At 46.2% G+C, this 19,427-nt stretch overlaps 2 protein-coding genes across 3 annotated transcripts in view; one reads left to right on the forward strand and one right to left on the reverse strand.

Annotated features, from left to right (window-relative positions):
• The window catches only part of LOC119188293 (dual oxidase maturation factor 1), a 239,536-nt gene that overhangs the window by 59,627 nt on the left and 160,482 nt on the right, over window positions 1–19,427 (forward strand). The gene's annotated exons all lie outside the window — the stretch shown is intronic.
• The window catches only part of LOC119165472 (fibrillin-1-like), a 137,096-nt gene that overhangs the window by 46,864 nt on the left and 70,805 nt on the right, over window positions 1–19,427 (reverse strand). For both annotated transcript variants that reach the window (XM_075896375.1, XM_075896381.1), the window contains 11 exons: window positions 18,699–18,821; window positions 17,553–17,678; window positions 16,808–16,933; window positions 16,009–16,131; window positions 13,431–13,592; window positions 11,437–11,505; window positions 9,796–9,921; window positions 5,532–5,657; window positions 1,921–2,088; window positions 600–671; window positions 359–478 (listed from right to left, as the gene is read on the reverse strand). In XM_075896375.1, the coding sequence (XP_075752490.1) occupies window positions 359–478; window positions 600–671; window positions 1,921–2,088; window positions 5,532–5,657; window positions 9,796–9,921; window positions 11,437–11,505; window positions 13,431–13,592; window positions 16,009–16,131; window positions 16,808–16,933; window positions 17,553–17,678; window positions 18,699–18,821 (1,341 nt within the window). The remainder of the gene's footprint in view (window positions 1–358; window positions 479–599; window positions 672–1,920; window positions 2,089–5,531; window positions 5,658–9,795; window positions 9,922–11,436; window positions 11,506–13,430; window positions 13,593–16,008; window positions 16,132–16,807; window positions 16,934–17,552; window positions 17,679–18,698; window positions 18,822–19,427) is intronic.

Raw genomic sequence — 19,427 nt, forward strand, 5'->3', positions numbered from 1 at the left:
GCACAAAACAAGCGCTACAAAACAAGCGTTGGACAAGCACAGGACGAGCACTATTGTGCTCGTCCTGTGCTGTGTGCATTCTTCTATGTTGTGTAGCGGATTCGCGCTTCGCAGTTTAGCTTGTAGCGCCTCAGCATGCGACGCCCGTCAAGGAAGAATTTGGCATTCGGTCGCGCGGTGGGTGCAGTGTGACAATAATACAATGTCGATTCGAAACTCGACGGTGTCGGGACTAGATCTTTCTCGTGTTAGCTGACTTCGACAGTTAAGCCGATGTGGAGATGCAAGGGCGCCCCGACCTAATGGTGATGCGTTTCTCTCGCAAATGCGGCTTAATCGCTGCCAATATTTGTCTCACCTTCGCAAGTGTGTAGGTGCTCGTTGTATCTGTACCCTTCGTGGCAGCTGCAATTGAAGCTACCCACGGTGTTGATGCAGTCCCCGTTCTGGCAGACCATGCCTTGACACTCGTCCACGTCTGTGCGAAGTCGAGAAGCGAGGCAGGTTTACATGCCCGCGTTAGTCTTGAGCAAGCTCACAACTGCGTTGAAAGCTTTCCACTTTTCCGAAAAAAAATACACAAGAAGTATCTGACTTACCGTCTACTTCCTGCGTAAACGGGTTTATCATCGTGCCGGTGGTGGCGACGTGGCACAACTTCATGTATTGCGCTGCGTAAGCAGAGGCGAGAAAGTCGTCGTCAAAAGTTGATTGCTAGGACGTTTGATAAAAAAGATGTGACTTTAGAAGCAACAAGGATACATTTTAGACATGTTTTATTACAGCGGATTGATTGATTGATTGATTGATATGTAGGGTTTAACGCCCCAAAACCACCATATGATTATGAGAAACGCCGTAGTGGAGAGCTCCGGAAATTCCGACCTCCTGGGGTTCTTTAACGTGCACCCAAATCTTAGCACACGGGCCTACAACATTTCCACCTCCATCGGAAATGCAGCCGCCGCAGCCGGGATTCAATCCCGTGATTTATTACAGGTGAACGTTATTAGTGTAATGATGAATACACTAAAAAGTAAATACAGAAAAAATAAATAAACGGTAATTCCTGGCAGGGGCTGGCTTTGCCGATTAGGACTGTGTGCACGTCGCGCTTGTCAATTGGTGCGTCTTATTAAAATACATTGGCGTAGAGCATCAAACTCAAAATCAACGGACGACGCGAAAAAAAAAGAAAACTTTCAGTTTTGTTTGCCCTGTGTTCCATTACGCGCTTCTCTATAGGGATCCCCAGCTCAAGCTTGGACGCTACGCTCACGTGACTGCGATATGCGTTACTGACGATAAACGCTGCCGTTGGCAGCGACGACGGCGCCACCGCCGGCTGGCGGCTGCAACGACTTTAGCGCAGGCGCAATGCTCTTTTGTGCGGATTTCCGCAGTCAATTCTGCAGTATTCCGCTGAGCTTACCAACGGCGAAACTGTTCTACCCTGAACTGATTTTCTTCATTTTCTTCATCAAGCATGCATTTCTTGAATTTTGCAGCTTCGAAATCGTAACGTTAGGATGCGTCAGTTTCACGTTGCACTCTTGTTTATAGTTTAGTTGCTGCTCAAGTCTACGCCTTTTCTAGAAAGATGTCGGCCGTTGTCAGTTCCTAACCAACTGTAGGCGTCGCGCCTTCACTTACGGTTGTTGGTCAATAGATGGAGGCAGCTACTCCCCTATCTCTGCCAAGGCGATTGGGGTGGTGTGGTGTCGTATGTGAACGTATGTGCTCCAAGCGGCCACCGCAAGGATCGCAAGCTGCCGCCTCCAGTAAACGAGGAAAAAACGGTAGGGAAAGGGCAGTAGGCTTTGTCGCTTCGCGAACGCAGCAGGCATCTTTTTTAGATGAGGTGTTGGCTCAAGTTGAATCAAATGACTGGTGCGATTAAGTTCGAAATTTGTGACGTACGCGTCTGCGGTTGCGGGCAGGGTTGGCAGCGCTGACCCCAGGCCTTGCCGACGCTCGAGCAGCAGCACTTCATCTTGGAATGATTGGTCATCATGGGGTGGCTGCACACGGGAGGGTGATGCAGGTCCACCTGGTGGTAGTGGTGGAAGCACTGGTCCTGCCTGACGTCTGCAGAAAATGATGGACACACACATGCACATACACGTTACTTGCGCGGCTGTTTGTACGGTTAAAGTACCGCGCTCGAGGTCTTGCGATTAAAGCTAGGACTCATTGTAACGAGTACTGTTGTAGCGAATTATCCCTTATATCGAACCAACTACTGTACTTCGGTCATGTTTCACACGAGTGACATTTATTCCTTTCATAACGAAACCAAAACCACGAGAGCCGCTGTGATGTCGGCTGTAACCAAGAAAAATTTGGTTCGCGCAAGGCTCAACACTTGCAAAGCAGCATAAAAAGCAAGCAAAATTTTGACAGACAGTTCACAACCACACTTCTACGTCCGTATATTCAACCTCAGATCGCGAAGTTCTTGAAATAATTATGAACACAGGTCTGTTTTGTCAGATGTACTTCGTTTCGTGGCAATTTCACCTTTTCATGACCCGGTCTCTCTAGTTTTAAATGCGCCAGTGGTGGCAGGTAAGGATACCTCGTTTATAATTTGGGGCCGGCTATAAAGCGCGCTCTTTTGTACTATCTAGAATTTTCGTCTGAGCCAGATTGCCGATTTCTTAAGGTATTTTCTTCTGCCTCTACTCATACGATGAACATCGGACATAGCGAACTAAGTTATATTTCCAAAGCTCCTTTGTTATAACGAGATTCGACTATAGATAATATAAGCGTGATACCTTTTACGCTTTTACAAGCGCCCATGTACTTAGGTACGCAAGGACTGGTGAATGAGCTTTGACATAGGTATTGCAGTGGGTTCAAGCGTATACTTATATTTGTAAAAATGATTTCTTCGGTCAAATTCATTTCAAAGTTAGCACAGTTAAAATTTTCACGTTGTTTGATGTGACCTTACTATATATTAGGGACGTATTGGGAGTTGTAGGACCTACCATACGATTCCAGTGATAGAAATATGCAAGAATGTGAACGCTGTTACCATTCTGGTCTCGTGCGGGAAAATGGCTGTGAAATGCTCTGCAATATCACGGGAAATTGCGGTGCACCAAGAAGTTCGGGCAATTTTTTGTCGCGTAGCTCTACAAAAATTATTCCTTCAGGCGCAACGTCCATACATGTAGACGCAAATTGTTTTCGTCCGTTCTTCGGAAAAGGGGCCGAGATAGAGCAAGACACATTGCGAGTAGGATGATTTAAACCTTTTGCATAATCACCGCGTCTTTCTTTAACCTCGTAGGGCTGCGTATGTTTGAATCCGATCACTTCGGTGATACGGAGTGTGCAGTAGAAGTTGGAGGCACGGTAGTTAAACAGGAGACTGACAAGCTTTCCCAGGAAATGAAGAATATTATTAAGTACAACAGACAAAATAGAACTGACAGAGCTTTCGAAGTTGATTAATAGACGTAAAGTATGCGATGTAAGAACGTATAACATGGAGAGAATTGAACACGCTCTGAAAAACGGACGAAGCTTCAAAGCAGTGAAGAGGAAACTTGGGATAGGCAAAAGTCGGATGTATGCACTAAGGGACAAAGAAGGCAAAATAACTACCAATATGGATAGGATAGTTGAATAGTGAAGGAGTTTTACACACATCTGTACAGTAGCCGGAACAACCACGACCTCAGTACTATAAGAACTAGCAGTAACCCAGATGACAGCCCACCAGTAATGATAAAAGTCAGGAAAGCCTTGGAGCGCATGCAAATAGGCAAAGCTGCTGGTGAGGATCAGGTAACATCAGATCTGCTGAAAGATGGAAGACAGATTGTGTTAGAAAAGCTAGCCACCCTGTTTACGAGGTGTCTCCTGACGGAAAGAGTACCAAAGTCTTGGAAGAATGCTAACATCAGCCTAATACATAAGAAAGGAGATGACAAGGACTTGAAGAATTACAGGCTGATCAGTTCGCTCTCCCTATTAGACAAGCTGTTTACAAAGGTAATTGCTAACAAAGTAAAGAAAACATTACAATTCAATCAACCAAAGAACAAGCAGGATTTCGAACAGGCTACTCAACAATAGACCACGTTCATACTATCAATCAGGTAATAGAGAAATGCACAGAATACAGCCAACCACTATACATAGCCTTCATAGACTACGAGAAGGCGTTTGATTCAGTAGAAATATCACCACTCATGCAGACACTTCGGAATAAGGGCGTCGATGAAGCATATATAAACATCCTGGAAGAAATCTACAAGGGATCAACTGCTACCATAGTGCTTCATAAAGAAAGTATATCAAGAAGAAAGTATATCACAACTGTATCTTCCCAGTACTTAGCTATGGAGCAGAAACCGGGAGACTCACAAAGAGGGTTCAGCTTAAACTGGGGACGACGCAGTGAGCAATGGAAAGAAAAATGGTAGGTGTAATCTTAAGAGACAAGAATAGAGCAGAGTGGATTAGGGAACAAACGGGGGTCAAGGATATCATAGTTGAAATCAAGAAGAGGAAATGGACATGGGTCGGGCGTGTAGCGCGTAGACGGAATAACCGCTGCTCAATAAGGGCAACTAACTGGATTCCCAGAGAAGGCAAGAGGGTTAGGGGAAGACAGAAGGTTAGGTGGGCAGATGAGATTAAGAAGTTGACGGGTATAAATTGGCAGCAGCAAGCACACTGCAGGACCGGGTTAACGTGCGGAGCATGGGAGAGGCCTTTGTCCTGCAGTGGACGTAGTCAGGCTGATGACGATGATGATGACTTCGGTGACGGCACTACGATGCTCGATGGGTCCGACGTGCAGCGTTCCAATAACAAAGCGAAAGGTGTTTTTCTTTGCTTGAAATTAATACGACCAAAAACAAATTGTACGTGCATTGAACCTTCGACTTGATTCTACTTTTTTAAAATCACAGCATATCCATGGAGTGAATGATGATGAGTGAGACGAAGTGTCCGTCAGCCCGTCCGTCCGCGCGATCATCCATGTGTCCATCCATGCGTCCGTCCGTCCGTTCGTGCGTCCATTCGCCCGTACGTCCGCGCGTTCGTCCATCTGTTCGTCCGTCTTCTAGTCTGTCGATCCCTCCACCCGTGCGTCCATCTAGTGAACACTGCAAGTACCGCCATCTCGCATCTCGCATCACTGTGGCACATACCCGTTCTAGAGCGGGTATGTGCCACCGGTGGCTACGTACGACAACGCGGAGGATGGACAGACCGGTAACCTCAGGAGATTCGCCCCTAATAGGACATGACTGCATGAGATAATTAATGAGGTAAATGCACACTAATTAGGGTCAATTAATAGACCTAGCAGGGAACAACACATCAACTTCTTTCTTGAAACGTGAGATCTAGTGCTTATAAATTACCCTGTGTGAATTAGACACACTTTTAGATAGTCTATCATTACTTGCGCTTGAGCAGGTTATATAAAGTTCGCGTATTCCTAAAGTAACAACTATGCTGATCGGCTGGAATTATAGCGGGCTGGAGCGATTGAATCTTACCCACACAGGATTTGCCTCCAGGGACGACTGCGTAGCCCGGTGGACAATAGCACACGTAGCTGCCGTCGCTGTTGTGACAGGTTCCGGGACCACAGGCGTCCGGGTACACCTTGCACTCGTCCACATCTGAAAAACAGAAAAAAGTGCGTGTCATTGCACACGAGGTAAGACGAAAGATCGAAGGAGTTGTAAGCCTAAAGCACCTGCTATCATTTGTGTCTCTCGAGTTTCATCCGTGACGTGTTTGTCACATGTCATAGGTGGTCTCAGTGGTCTATGGCATAACGAATTAAATATTGCACTGTTGTTACGTGGCCGCTATTGGAGAGTAATAGCTCCACGGGCCCAGCGAACGAGCGAAGACGCAAACTGCGCAGGCGCGATACGCTGAGTAAAACAGCGATTTTACGCAGTGAGGCGCTCTGCCGCTCATTCCGTCCCTTCAGCCGAGCGTGCGCAGCGGACCAGCGTGCGAGCGTTATCCAGGCAAAGCCTCTGTTTGACCAACAGTAGCTTCAACTGTGTTCAACAGGTGGCGCAATTACACCGCTGAAACAAGCGGAGCATTCGCTCGGCTAATATTCTTCCTTTGGTCTTACGCTCCACTGGCCTGCTCAGCCGCTCAGCTATTGCCAAGTGAAACCGGCTTCAAGCGGCAAGTGCTGCTCGTAGTGAGCAAGTCTGATAAATATACGAAAATATGTTGATACATTTTAGCATTTAGTCTACAACCATATAGTGAGATGGGTCTAGTGATTTACAGATGCTGAGACACATGGGGGTCATCGCATCCCCATCTACCTTAACGTCAAAGGCTTGTTTAGATCTGGTCCACGGAAGACCACTCGAATGATTCAGTTGACCACCTTCGAATCTGATATGGAAGGTGCTTGCAGTGAGAGCCCGCTATCTGGGTTGAAAGAAATATATGACTATGCTAAAAAAACGCCTCTCACGAATCAGCGACCATTTCTTCCTCTCAGAAAAATTTCAACATAGAGTTGGAGTGACTTCGAGCACTTGGATGCAGGGCTGAGCGTCGATATCGGCTCACGAAGTCGATCCATGACCTTATAGGGTAGCAAGCGGGATGAAAAAGAAGATTCAAGGCTGCATGGGTAGATTAGCGTTGGAACGTTGGACAATGTTTTGCCACACACGAGAGCCCCGCAAGCCACTTTCTCGCGTTTGGAGAGTAATTCAAAGTCCGTGTTGCCTTCCGAAACAACGTTTCTCATCCAAAGCGCTCATGCTTCTCAAGGGTTGCAAGGCATCGATGTCGCGGAAAATTTCTATTCGTGGATCGCCAACCAAACGACTCCTCCACATTCTCGGCCCGAGGGGACGTGCGCGACACCGAAAATCGGAGAACAAGCGGTGCACGAGCAAACATAAACTGGGTGAGAATGACAGCAAGGCACATCGTCACGAGGGCGCTGAATCAACAACACAAAAAGAAAATGGCCCATGTAGGAGTGACCACGGAGATTTCGGAGCCAATGACTTGTCAACACGGCAACCCAGAAAGTCCAAATGAAAAGCCGACGGGTCTGCCGAGGAGCCACGGCAGTTGGCAAGGGGCTCTTGGTCCGTCCGGGTAGAAGCAGGGTGAAGGCAGTTCACAAGCGTCACGGTCGTGGTTTGCCCCGTGTGCCTGGCAGAGATCAAGAGTCGGACGGGCCTGCTTCGCTTGATCTCAAGCTTCGATGGTCCACAGAGCCAGCGGAAGCTATCGCAACCACAAGGTTCGCTGCCGGGCGTTAGCCTGAGTGCTTGGCTGTGGACCCTTGTCCGTGCGTCCGAGAAGACTGTCCGACTTTGTCGGCCCTGTTTTTGACACCTACCCGCTCCGTCGTGCCTTCATCTGAGCGTCGATCTGCTCTTCGCCGGACTCCTCCGACGGTGGCCTCCCCGTGCACGTATCTGCTCGTCAAAGATGTCTGCGGCACCTCAGTGCACTCACCGGTGAGACTGTCGGTCGCGGCTGGACTAGACTTGATTTTGCGACGCCTTAGAGCTTTGTACATAGGGGTGTAAGATGTGTTGTTATCATCAGTGCGTGTTGCGTCTTTCATGTTTGTGTGTCGTTTTCATAAAGTGAAAAAAAACAGAAAAACAGCCTCACCGTCTTTCATTAAGAGCGTTGCTGTCCCCGACGAAGCAATCTCTTATATCTCTATATCTCTATTGATTTTAAAGAATGCCATCACAGACGTCCCTCATTCTGAGGAGTTCCGCATGACAGAGGAGCAAGAGGTGGCACTATAATGGTTCTCTGCCTTGCAACACACCTTGCCAGCGGCGTAGCCGAGAATTTCTTCGGTAAAGGTGGGCAGCTCCCTGATACGGTCATTTTTCACTCTCACTGCCATGGCGAGAAAAAATGGGGGGGGGGGGGCAGGGGCCCGGTGTGTCACCCCTAACTACATCCCTGCACCTTGCAACACTGCCTTCAGAGAAGCATCAATCATCGTTCTCTATAGCTGATATCAAGTACAACGACAAACTTTCCCGCGGGCTTCAACACTGCATCTAAATAATCGATGCCACCTTGGTATCTTCTTCAAGCCACAGTGCATCTCAGTGTACCAGAGATTCGTAAAAAAATCTGAGCAGTCGTCGCTTGTGCTGAAACAGCTGTCTCTGCTTCTTTTGCACGATAGGTATGCGGACAGTGTAAATATATATACCAATGGTCCCACAAAGCTCCAGTGTGCGTCCAGTGCAATGGTTGTCCCATGTCCCAGCAAGAGCCATTACCATCAACTTGAGGACTGATCTCTTCACGACGTCGACAGCTGTGGAACTAGTTGCTCGGCGCGCTGCACTGTGATCAATCGGCAACCAACTCCACAATGGTCGATCTTAAGCGACTCCAAGGCAGCTCCACAATCTGTGCTATCAGCTCTGCGTCGCGGGCCATATGAACAGCTCGTATTCGAAATTTGACATCGTCTCTATGCATCATGTGAGAAAGGGCATCACGTGACATTTCAGTGGCTTCCTAGTCACTGTGATGTTATAGAGAATGAAAACGCCTATAACTGCCACTCGGGCAGGATTGAAGGCACACAGGAAGGTACCATACCATTTTCAAGGTCTGGTGCTGCCAGCAGTCTTCTAGGGCTTAGACAGGAGATGACGCTCTCTTTATGGTGCCCACCAAGCAGCCAGTTCGACCTGACTTATCAATAACACCACCAGTCCTCTTTGATGCATCTGTGCATACCAACTGAACTCCGCCGAAGACGGGCCACACTACTTTAACGCATATGGCTAGGTGTGGCATTCATGAAATCCTGGTTCCTTCGGCATCGGAATAGCTGACAGGGCTCTTGGCGCAGCCTATCTTTGTCAGAAGACGCAGCGCCGCACCCTTGGAATCTGTTCTAGTGCTAGCGCCCCTTGACAATCCGCAAATGTCTATCGAAGCTATTTTTATATCTCTACGACAGAGGACAACGCAGCTGAAAGGGACGAAGGTGACTTATACAAGCGGCTGTGACATTAATGTCGCGTGCCACTCCAGAGTAATGCACTGTGACTGACTGTGTGTGCTGTGTTATCTGCTGTCTTTCTGTCTTTCCTTTCTTTCTTCTCCGTCTTCCAATCTTCCCCACCTCAATCCCATGTTTAGGCTAGTAAACCAGCGGTCCTGGACTGGTTAAGCTCTCTGCCTTTCCTCCTGTACTGTTTCTTGTCTTCATGGTTGCCTCATATACTTACGCCCACCCGAGCCGTCAATAACAAAACTGTAATCAACTCAACTTTACTTCCTTTTGAATAGAAGTAGGCTCTACTAAAGCTCATGACAGCAGCTTGACAATGTTGTCTGCCTCCTAAGTTCACTTTACTGTAAGTGCCAACAGGCCTAAGGTATTTATAAGCATGATTACTTGATTATATATTATTGCACTTTAAATTACTTGCTTACATCAGTGTACACCAACTCACAGCCGCGAACATGGTTTCGTATCTCTTGTAGAGGCCATTATTTTGACAGCATTTTCACGTTCGCACCATGCCTAACAAGCAGGATGAAAAACTTTTTTTCGCGGGCACCGTCGAATAAGCGACTTTTGCTATCGGGCACATGAGATACGAAAGCGCGACTCTACGTAGCTACAAAGGCACGTGGACAGCGTGTCTCTTCGGCCTCGTGTAGTTACGCACTCGTGTTCCAAGTACTGTGAATCAGCAACTTGCCCAATAAGCCGTTTTGCTATCGGGGGTGTGCGCTGTGCCAACGAAGCGAACAACTCACCGACGCAGCTCTGGCTCGTGTCGTCCAGGGCGTACCCGTCGGAACACACGCAGTGGAAGCTTCCGAAGGTGTTAATGCAGCGTCCGTCACGGCAAACGTCCACCAGCTCATCGCACTCGTCCACATCTGCACTCGTCGACGCCACAGCAGCGAAAGCATGCAGGATAAGAGTATTATAATTGTATCACTGGCTCTCGCATATGGCTATCAAACATGATATTTCATTATTCGCTTCATCATAATCACAACACTGCAGATGAGTTCTGCGGAATCCCGCAATGTGGCGGGTGGGTTATGAAAGGGATAACTGACAGTCATGTATTTATGTAAAATCCATGTTGAATTTATCAGAAAGAAGAACTTATAGGTCAAAAAACATTCGTCCCTATCAGGGCACTGAACCCGGGATCAACGCCATTTTAAGGTGGTCCTTCTAAGCAATTCAGCTAATCAGGATGCCAGCAATCGGCAGATCGAGTGTTAATCAGGCGGCAACTCACAGTGCATAAACGCGGAACATTGCATCAGTGATCGGCCGTATATTAGTTCATCTGCTTTTCGCATAGCCTTGTCTTTACCGTTCGTTCAATATTTCCGGCTCATTTAAAATGTCGGGTAAATCTGTTCATTTTGTAATGCGCACCACTGTCTTCCTGTTTCTTAACAATACGCCTATCATGTGTTTTTTTATTGATGGTAGCGCAGCCATTAGCTTCTGATGGTTGCTCGTTAAATTTCAGGCTTCCTTCCCCTACTTCAGCGCCCATAAAAAGCAGTGATCGCAAACTCCTTTTTTATTTCTAAAGATGGAGGTCACTTTTTCCAACATAGATGTTACTGCCATGGCATTATGGTCATGATAATTGCTATGAGAGTCTCTTGCATTTGTTTTTGTTGATGCATATACTGTAAGCGGTATACTCGTTATTAGCCTATGAAGGATGGGTGTACTGTTACGAACATTATCTGTCGCAACAAAAAGCATAAGCAAAATGGCTAAGCCAAGTGCTTGCGCACATTCGGTGTGGTCCCTAGTACTTCCATTAATTTTTTGTCATTATAGTGTATCTCGCACGCGCATGTGTTATCGCTGGTAAAATGCGTGAAAAAATGTTGAATTTAAAGCAGGAATGAAATAAGGTTCACGTTGACACAGAAGGGGCTATTTCTATTAGCTTTCATTTACTTTGTTACGTTTCTGCACCCATGACCTTATCTTATGGCGAGAACCGGATGTACTACCGTTCAATCCGCATCACAGTCTACACTGTAGGTACCGTGTATTGTAACGTGGAGTCATTATATGCTTCCAGGAAACGAGAAATCCTGTGTCGGCCATTCGCGCAGTGCCACCGCCCGGTGGCAAGAAAACTCCCGTCATCGATTATTACCACGTATGCCAGTACGTCATACACGCGATGTCACGATATATAGACGTCGATAAAACCGGCACACCCAGACATGCGAGGTCTTTGGATTCGATGGCATTAACTAGAGAGACTTAGTTGCTTGAATAACGATCGCCAGTCCCATTATGTCTCGTTGTTCATGGTTGATGCAGTCCTGCAATGGTCGAACTAGCCTAACTTCCCATTATATTTGTTCAGTAGGGCCCTCGCAACGTTATTAGTCATTACATACCTTGAAGACTGCCGGTGGTGATGTCTGGCCGGTACCCTGAGCCTCCAGGACACAGTTCCTTGTATGCAGCTGAAAATGATGTAAAAGAAAAAAAAAAAGTCACAAGGGCGAAGCAATGAATGCGATAGCAAGAAATTTGAATGTCACTCAAAGAACGACAAGCAGCTAAAAACTTGCTGCATGCTGCTGAAGCATGAGAAAGTGCACACGGAAAAAATTACACTTTCTCTCACTAAAGCGAACCATGTGGAGATGCTAACAGCACTAGTGTTCACTTGTGTATTAATTTTTGTTTCCATTTGCATGTTTCCGTGTCTGTTTCTTTTGTGTGTGGAGTTCCGTATACGTTGTGCACCGCTTATGTAACCCCCCCTCCCCTGTCATTTGTGTGCGTTACCGTGTGTAGGCCGCAAAGTGAGCACCCAGCGCTTCTAGAAGAGTGTAATGGGGCGAGTGTGTGCAGCACTATATACTAGCGAACAGCTGTGGCGAATAAACAGGAAGATAGAAACGAATCGGAGGCAACACTCTGCCATCTCCACCTCCTCTCACCTCCTCGCGTGAGCGAGAGAAGAGGGGGAAGAGTTGGCGCATGCACAGTGGGGTAGCGGAAGGTCGCCGAGGGATGGACACAGCTTTGAGCAAAAGCTGTTTTGCATCTCAAACGTACAAGTATACACACGGCGAGCGCAAGCTGTCACAGTTGTTACGTCAATGAACTCCTCCTTTGACTCTTACTGCTAGCGATTCATTTTTTTTTTCGCAAACACTGCCGATGCGGCGAGCGAAGTAACCTTCGCGGGATTCGTAGCTTGAACACACACTCTGCAGTGAAAGTACAAGACATACAAAACTCCTCCGCGAAAGATAACACATACAAAACTCATCCTCAAAAGATAAGCGCGTGAAAACGGGTGCCCATGTCCTGTATGTCAAATTAGAAGTTGGAAGCGCACATCCCAACCCCGAGAAAACACTAGAGAATTTTAGCATTGGGGACCCAGGAAGGTGGCAGAGACACGTCAAGCCATGGTTTGCGTTTTTTTTTCTGGTGTCGATTCAGGACAGTAAAGTAAAATTTAAGTGACCTCGAAGTTGCGTTGGTCACGTGCATATTTGTATGCACAGTTTTCCGATAATTGATGCCCTCTCGATCACGGGCTTATTGGCGATCAGTACTTTCCGATACGACGGTCGGATCTTTTATCGAGATTAGTTGGCATGTCACGTTTTATATTTTCCTGGATATGAACGCATGGCCATCTTTGTTGCCTCTAGCTGCTGAGAGAGAGATACAAGGAAAGGCAGGGAGGTTAACCACTCACGTCCAGTTTTCTACTCTGCAATGAAGGAGAGGGATAAAGGGGACGAAAAGAGAGACAGAAGAAGAGAAGGGAGATGCGCAGAATCATGAGAACACTTGGGAGGGAATCATATTTAAGTGAAAGGTGGTCGCTAAGATTTGTTGAGTTCAGATAGAAACCACAGCAGCGCTTTAGTTGCTTTCTGTGCTCTCGGAAAACCTGCCCAAGGACTTGGAATCTCTTCTAGATAACATAGCCTGTAGTCCAGTTGCTACCGGAGCGGCCGTCGCTCCGACAGCTGCCGAAATGCTGTGATGCCAAGCACTTGGATTAAAGTCTAATTCCAGGTGTGAAGGAAGGAAACACTTTGGAAGGAACACTGTTAAGTGCAATGGGGAAAAAAGGTACAGCAGAACGTCATGCACGCAAACGAAAGGATATGCTTACTTCCATTTTCAAGATAGGACAAAAACTTCCAAACTTACTGTGTTTCTCCTTTTCGGCCCTTGAAATTTGAGGCGCTGTTTTAGCTAAAGATATTCCCTAGACCAAAACAGTTCCGTCATTCCCGTAGTGCTTCTGTTCGTATTCGAAATATCATGTTTTCCCCCACTGGAAGCTATATTGCATCAAACATCCGACAGGATCAGCGCATGGTCATCGTCAAAGGTAATCGCAGCGCGTACTCACTGGAGTTCTCTGGTGGGCATATTTCGCACGCGTCTCCCCAGGCAGCTCCGACGGTGCAGCAGCACGTGGCCCGAGTCATGGGTCTGGGCATGGGCGAGCTGCAGATGCCACGACCCTGGAAGTTGCCTCGGACATCGTTGAAGCACAGCTCCTCCCGGATGTCTGCAACACCGCGAAAGCATGAACAAGGGCACATCTGCGTGTTATCCATACTGGCAGTGACGTCATTGGAAAAACGCCTCGCCTCCCTCACGCATTGTTCGGCCATTTCATGATCATTCGAAGGTGAACCCCGTAACCATGGTTAAGTCATTGGTCGCTACTGCTTAAGCTGAAACCTTTAAATCTAGATCATAACGTTATTAACTTGATTCTATCCTTTCTTTCTAACTGAAGACACTTTGTTTGTGCTAACAATGTTGGTTCGCCCATCCGACCAGTGATCTCGGGTGTTCGTCAAGGCTCTGTGTTAGACCCTTATTATCCGTAATTTTTAAGAATGACTTGCCAACCAACGTCTCATCAAAGGTATGCCTATTCGCTCATGGCTGTAAATTACCGCAAAATAACTAGCGAATACAATGTTACCTCGCTTAATTCAGACGGATCTAAATAAAGTGTTTACCTGGTACCAATTGTGGAACAAGGAACTGACCACTTCAAAATGCAAAATGGGTGCCGCAGTTCACTTGTATGTTCACATTATCATCATAACGAAACCTATCTCAAGGCTGTTTCATGTTACAAATATCGAGGTGTTCATATTTAAAACGGCCTTTCAGGGAACCATCATCCGAAGTACATCGCCAAGGATAACCGTCAACTTAAGTATTTTCGCACAAACTTCTGCATGGTACCTTCTTCCCCTAGGAAGCTTTTTTGCAGCACCTACATTTATCCACCAATTGAATGCGCATCATCCATCTGGGGATCCTGGTAGCGCCACACTAACACATGAACGGGAAGCAGTCTAGAATCGGTCAGCTCGCTTTATTTTATCCAAACATAACCGCGCAGCCAGTGTTACACTAATGAAGTCTCAGCTGAACCTTTCTGGACTCGCCATTCTGCATCAAACAGCCCGGCTCAGTCTGTTTCATAAACTTTATTGCCACAACCATCACATTCGCGAACATTTTGTTAAACCTGCCTCATTCGTATCACCCAGAATTGACCATCTACAAAAAGTTCACATTCGTCGCTGCAGAACCTTAACTTACTTGCATGCTTTCATTCCAAGAACCACATCCCAATGGAATCTACTCCCACAATCAGCTACCACTATCAGCGACACATCACGTTTTAAGTTTTTTTAAACATGTTTTGCACTACTTTGTGTTGTATATATCATGTCTTCGTTCTTTTTTTTCGCTTTGTTGCTATTCTTCGCTTTCGTTCTTGAACACGCACTGCCTGCATTGTCGCTATACTGCTACATTCTTTTTGTTGACGTATTTGATATGTAAAGTGCTCCTCCCCTCTGAAATGTGACAAACCTGAGGGGACATAAGTGAGTGAGTAAAAACTTTATTGAACATGTCCGGCGTCATTGAGCGGGGTGGGGCTATAAATAAAAATAAATAAATAAGCAAACAAGTAAACAATACATACATACATACATACATACATACATACATACATACATACATACATACATACATACATACATACATACATACATACATACATACATACGGTTTGCTGCCCCAATGCAGGGTAGCAAACCGGATGTGCGTCTGATTAACCTCCCTGCCTTTCCTTGCATCTTTATCTCTCTCTCTCTCTACATACATACATACATACATACATACATACATACATACATACATACATACATACATACATACATACATACATACATACATACATACATACATACATACATACATACATACATACATACATACATACATACATACATACATAAACGTGATACCAGTTTTCCCGCCAGTCTGCCGCGCCCGTGCCTACCGCGCCTTTTTTTCCGTTCTTCTAATGAATTTCTACGGCAAAGCAAAGCAAATTGCTCGCGGAGCACAAGACAAATATCTTGATTATTTGGCGTTCGCCCATGTGTCAGAGTTGATATTTGATTGATGTAAAACCTACGCGACGTGTTATTAGCACAGTCAGTTATATGATACGAAGAACTTTATTTAAAGATCCGGAGAAATGTCACCCCTTAGGGCGACACCGTGGGCCGCTGCCACATGTACAACACGTGGAAACATCATGTACAACATAAATTGCCTATTTTCAAAATTCTAAGCTTCATTGCCGATTCACACACCTAACGAAACCAGGAATGAATCTCGCGATGTAGTTTCACTTTTGTTGTAATTAACTGCCGATATAATTTCTAGCCTTTAAACTAAATTATGGTGTCTGGTTCAAGGCTGAAATTAGATCACTATGTAAACAGTCATGTGAAATAATGTAATAGCTAGTTCACTTGTTTGTATGCAAAAAAAAAAAAATTCGGCAGATCCCAGACTTGGTGACACCTGACGAGATCTCACGAGACGTCGCTTCCCGTTAAACAATTCCCATGAAAGCGCGAGAAGGAGGGGACACTGACCTACGCAGCCGGTTCTGGTCGGTGTGAGGGTGTAGTTCGGAGGACACTGGCAGATGTAGGAGCCCGGAGTGTTGATGCAGTGGCCGTGTAAGCATGCTTCCGGACTGCTGCACTCATCGGTATCTGGAAGGAGACAAATAAGCGTGTGTTGACGTCTGCAGTGAAGTTTCCGGAATTATAAGCGATCACTATACGCAATTACTACGCATGGACGTATTTCACGAGTTCTGTTACGTTATATACAAACGCTTTTTTTTTTTGATCGGGCGAACGCCGAGCGACACTCTTGTTTCTCTTCCAAGCAGTTCCGGTTGAGCACCGACTTCCAGTTTTACGAATATTCAGGAAATGTCTTGTAAAAAATAAAGTTAGTACATATAGTTTTGGTTCAAGTGAATTGGATACATGATATCGGAGTATGATGTTACCTTAGGTAAGGGCCAAATAATTGTCATGATAAATAATGAAAATAATTTGGATGAGTTCACTGAAAGAACAGACAGTTTTCGTGTGAGCAGGTATGATACATGACTTTGACATCTTAGCGCCAGAAAACGGCATCGTTGCGGCATCTGTCGGAACAAATCTCAACCACTTGCTTCTTTCTAAGTGGCCTCTGAGATCTGCTTGGACAGCGTGATGAAACACAAACTTAACTGAAATAACAGACTAGGCCGCTCGAACGCCGACGTGCAAGTGTCGCTACCAGACACCTAGGTCAAGGATCGGGGTCGCCTGGAATCTTTTTTTTTTCGACGTACACAACTACTTAGGTAGCAAGAGTCGAGGACGCACTTACCCGTGCAGTTGCCGCCCGTCGAGTCCAACTGGTAGCCAGGGTGGCAGATGCAGCGGAACATGCCGAAAACGTTCTCGCACTGGCCGAAAACGCAGATGTTGTCGAATGCTGTACACTCGTCAATGTCTGGGGTAAGCAAAAAAAGATGCAGTCAGAGGAGCACTTTATGCTCCTTTAGTGCACAGGTCTTTGAAAATAAGTGTCTAGAGAGACTGGTGTAAGCTACGCTGTTGACCAAATCAATAGAACGCTTGTAGTCACGAGTGTGCAATCATTTATTCTTCTGGTGCGGCATAGGCTTGGTTGCGCTAGCGAAAGAAAAAAAAAGAGTATGAAAAAAAAGGGCAGTGAGTGGTTGATCAGACTTCGTCACACTGAGAAGTGAGAAAGATAGATACAAACAATAAAGCGAGCATGCTAACCCGAATTGAAACGTCTGGCTTGCTACTCTACATTTGGGGAAATAAGAGGAAGAAAAGTAGATATAAAAGTGGAGAGAATAACCAGGTGTGAACACACAAGGGAAGAAGGGTGACGGGACAACAATGCTTATACATCTCAATGAACTAGACGCTTTAAGTGTTGTACTAACAAAAAAAAGGTTCATATAGAGGCAAACTTGCGTGAGGTTATAGTCAGGAACGGCCTTCTGAGCGACTAAGCTAACAAAAAAAAAACGTTTTTCACGACTTGTAAAGGTTATTGCGCGAAACGAAAACGGAAAGAAATAAATCTTCTCGCTCACCGACGCATGCTCTTTCGTTGTCCTGGGGTGCGAATCCCATGTCGCACTCACAGCGGTAACTGCCCGGATGGTTGATGCACTGGCCATTGTCACACAGCGACGAGATGCTGCTGCACTCGTCAATGTCTGAAATACACGGCTGTTTAGTTTAAAACGTTTCGACTACTAGTGATGTGACTGTGTTCAATTATTTCTTTTATGCGCAGTCTATCTTGACCCGCGCAGTCACCTTTTATTACAACTCCGGGATGTGGCTTTATTCGTGAAACAGCACCGAACGATACACGGTAAGGAACATACGACTCATACGGCTGACTCTGATATAAAAACTACTGAGAGTTCACAGCAAACGGCTGCTAAATGTCCCCGCCCAATTGATACCTAGCTGTTGCTTGCAGGTCGGCCTTGTGATGGGTTAGTGTTTCGTCTGCCTCGGTTTCGTCGAGACCTGTATTCAACTATTTGCCTGTCGGCTCAGCTGAAGGTATACACTTCGGGGGTGGCTTTGCCCGCAAAAGTAACTTAGAACCGCTGTTGCCATGAGCTAGGCGTACGAAAGTTGTTCCCTTCTTTCACATTGCCCAATACGGGCCTTATCTTAGTCGTATATTTGTACGATACACAATTCGTTACGCTGCGCTACTCTGTCTGGGAATACAAGAATAACCCAGGCATGAATCCTATACATAGTCCAAATCAAAGTGCAAAAGTGGCTTACCAGCCCTTACCCGAACTAGCAACTATGGTGGACTGAAAGGGCAAAGGTGTCGGCTCGTACCAACGGAGTATTGATGTAGATACCCTCCCGCCAACTTATCTCGTTCAATCAAATGAAAGGCTCCCCCTTTTCCTCTTCAACTAATGAACTTCTTACCCCCGTATTCACAAACGCTCCTCGACTCGAGTTTCACCCTTCACTTGACAGAGTTGAGCACTGCGCTGCCACTCGACTGAAAATGACGCTGCGCAACTCAAGAACCACAGCAGACTATTGGTGATATGCAGTGACTTGCCGTACCTAGAGATGGCGCTCCCAACGGCTTTCTCAAGTGAAGGCGAAGCGTTGAGTGAAGGGAGTTTCTAGAATGCGTGGGTTAGTGTGCGTGAAGTGCATCACTTCTTATGCGAAGCGTTGACAGTGCTCACCTTGGCATTGGAAGCCGTTGCCGGTGAATCCGCTGTCGCAGACGCACTTGAAAGATCCGTCGGTGTTTATACAGGTGGCGTCGGTGTCGCAGCCTCCGTTCTCTCGAACGCACTCGTTCACGTCTGAAGACGAGCGAATGCGGCGTAAAAATGGCGTCACGCGGACGTAGGGTGTCTGGGACTTTGTCAACTCATAGGAAAAGAAAATTAATGACATAAGAAGCAACGGCACTGAGACAACCGTTGGACACAACCGGTTCGCTACCCTACGCACGTAAGCGGTATGGGGGAGATCAAAAGATGAAGCGGGAAGAGAGATAAAGACAGCAGAACACACCAATCACGCAGTCAGTCACAGTGCGTCTCTTCTGAGTGGTACGTGACATTACTGTCACAGCCACGTGTCCAAATTCGTTTCGTTGAAAAGCTCCAGTAGCTCCAGAAATCACAACAAAAAAAGGGGCAGGCTACGAAAATCAATAAATAAGCTATTGGATAAGCATTACTATTTGACTCCGTACTATATTTTGATTTTCGCTGTTGTTACGGCTGCGTAAATTTTTTTGTAGGGGGGGGGGCAGTAAGATTTTTAGCCTGTTTAAATGCTTCCAAAATGGAAACCTCTGTCAAGCCCCTTGAGCTTCCTCCATGGTTTTGTCTATTCAGACTTGCGTCATTTAACAAAAAAGTTAAATGAAAAGTAATTGTAGTATTCTGGGTGGCACATCG

Source organism: Rhipicephalus microplus, chromosome 1 (assembly GCF_043290135.1).
Source record: "Rhipicephalus microplus isolate Deutch F79 chromosome 1, USDA_Rmic, whole genome shotgun sequence".
Taxonomy (NCBI): domain Eukaryota; kingdom Metazoa; phylum Arthropoda; class Arachnida; order Ixodida; family Ixodidae; genus Rhipicephalus; species Rhipicephalus microplus.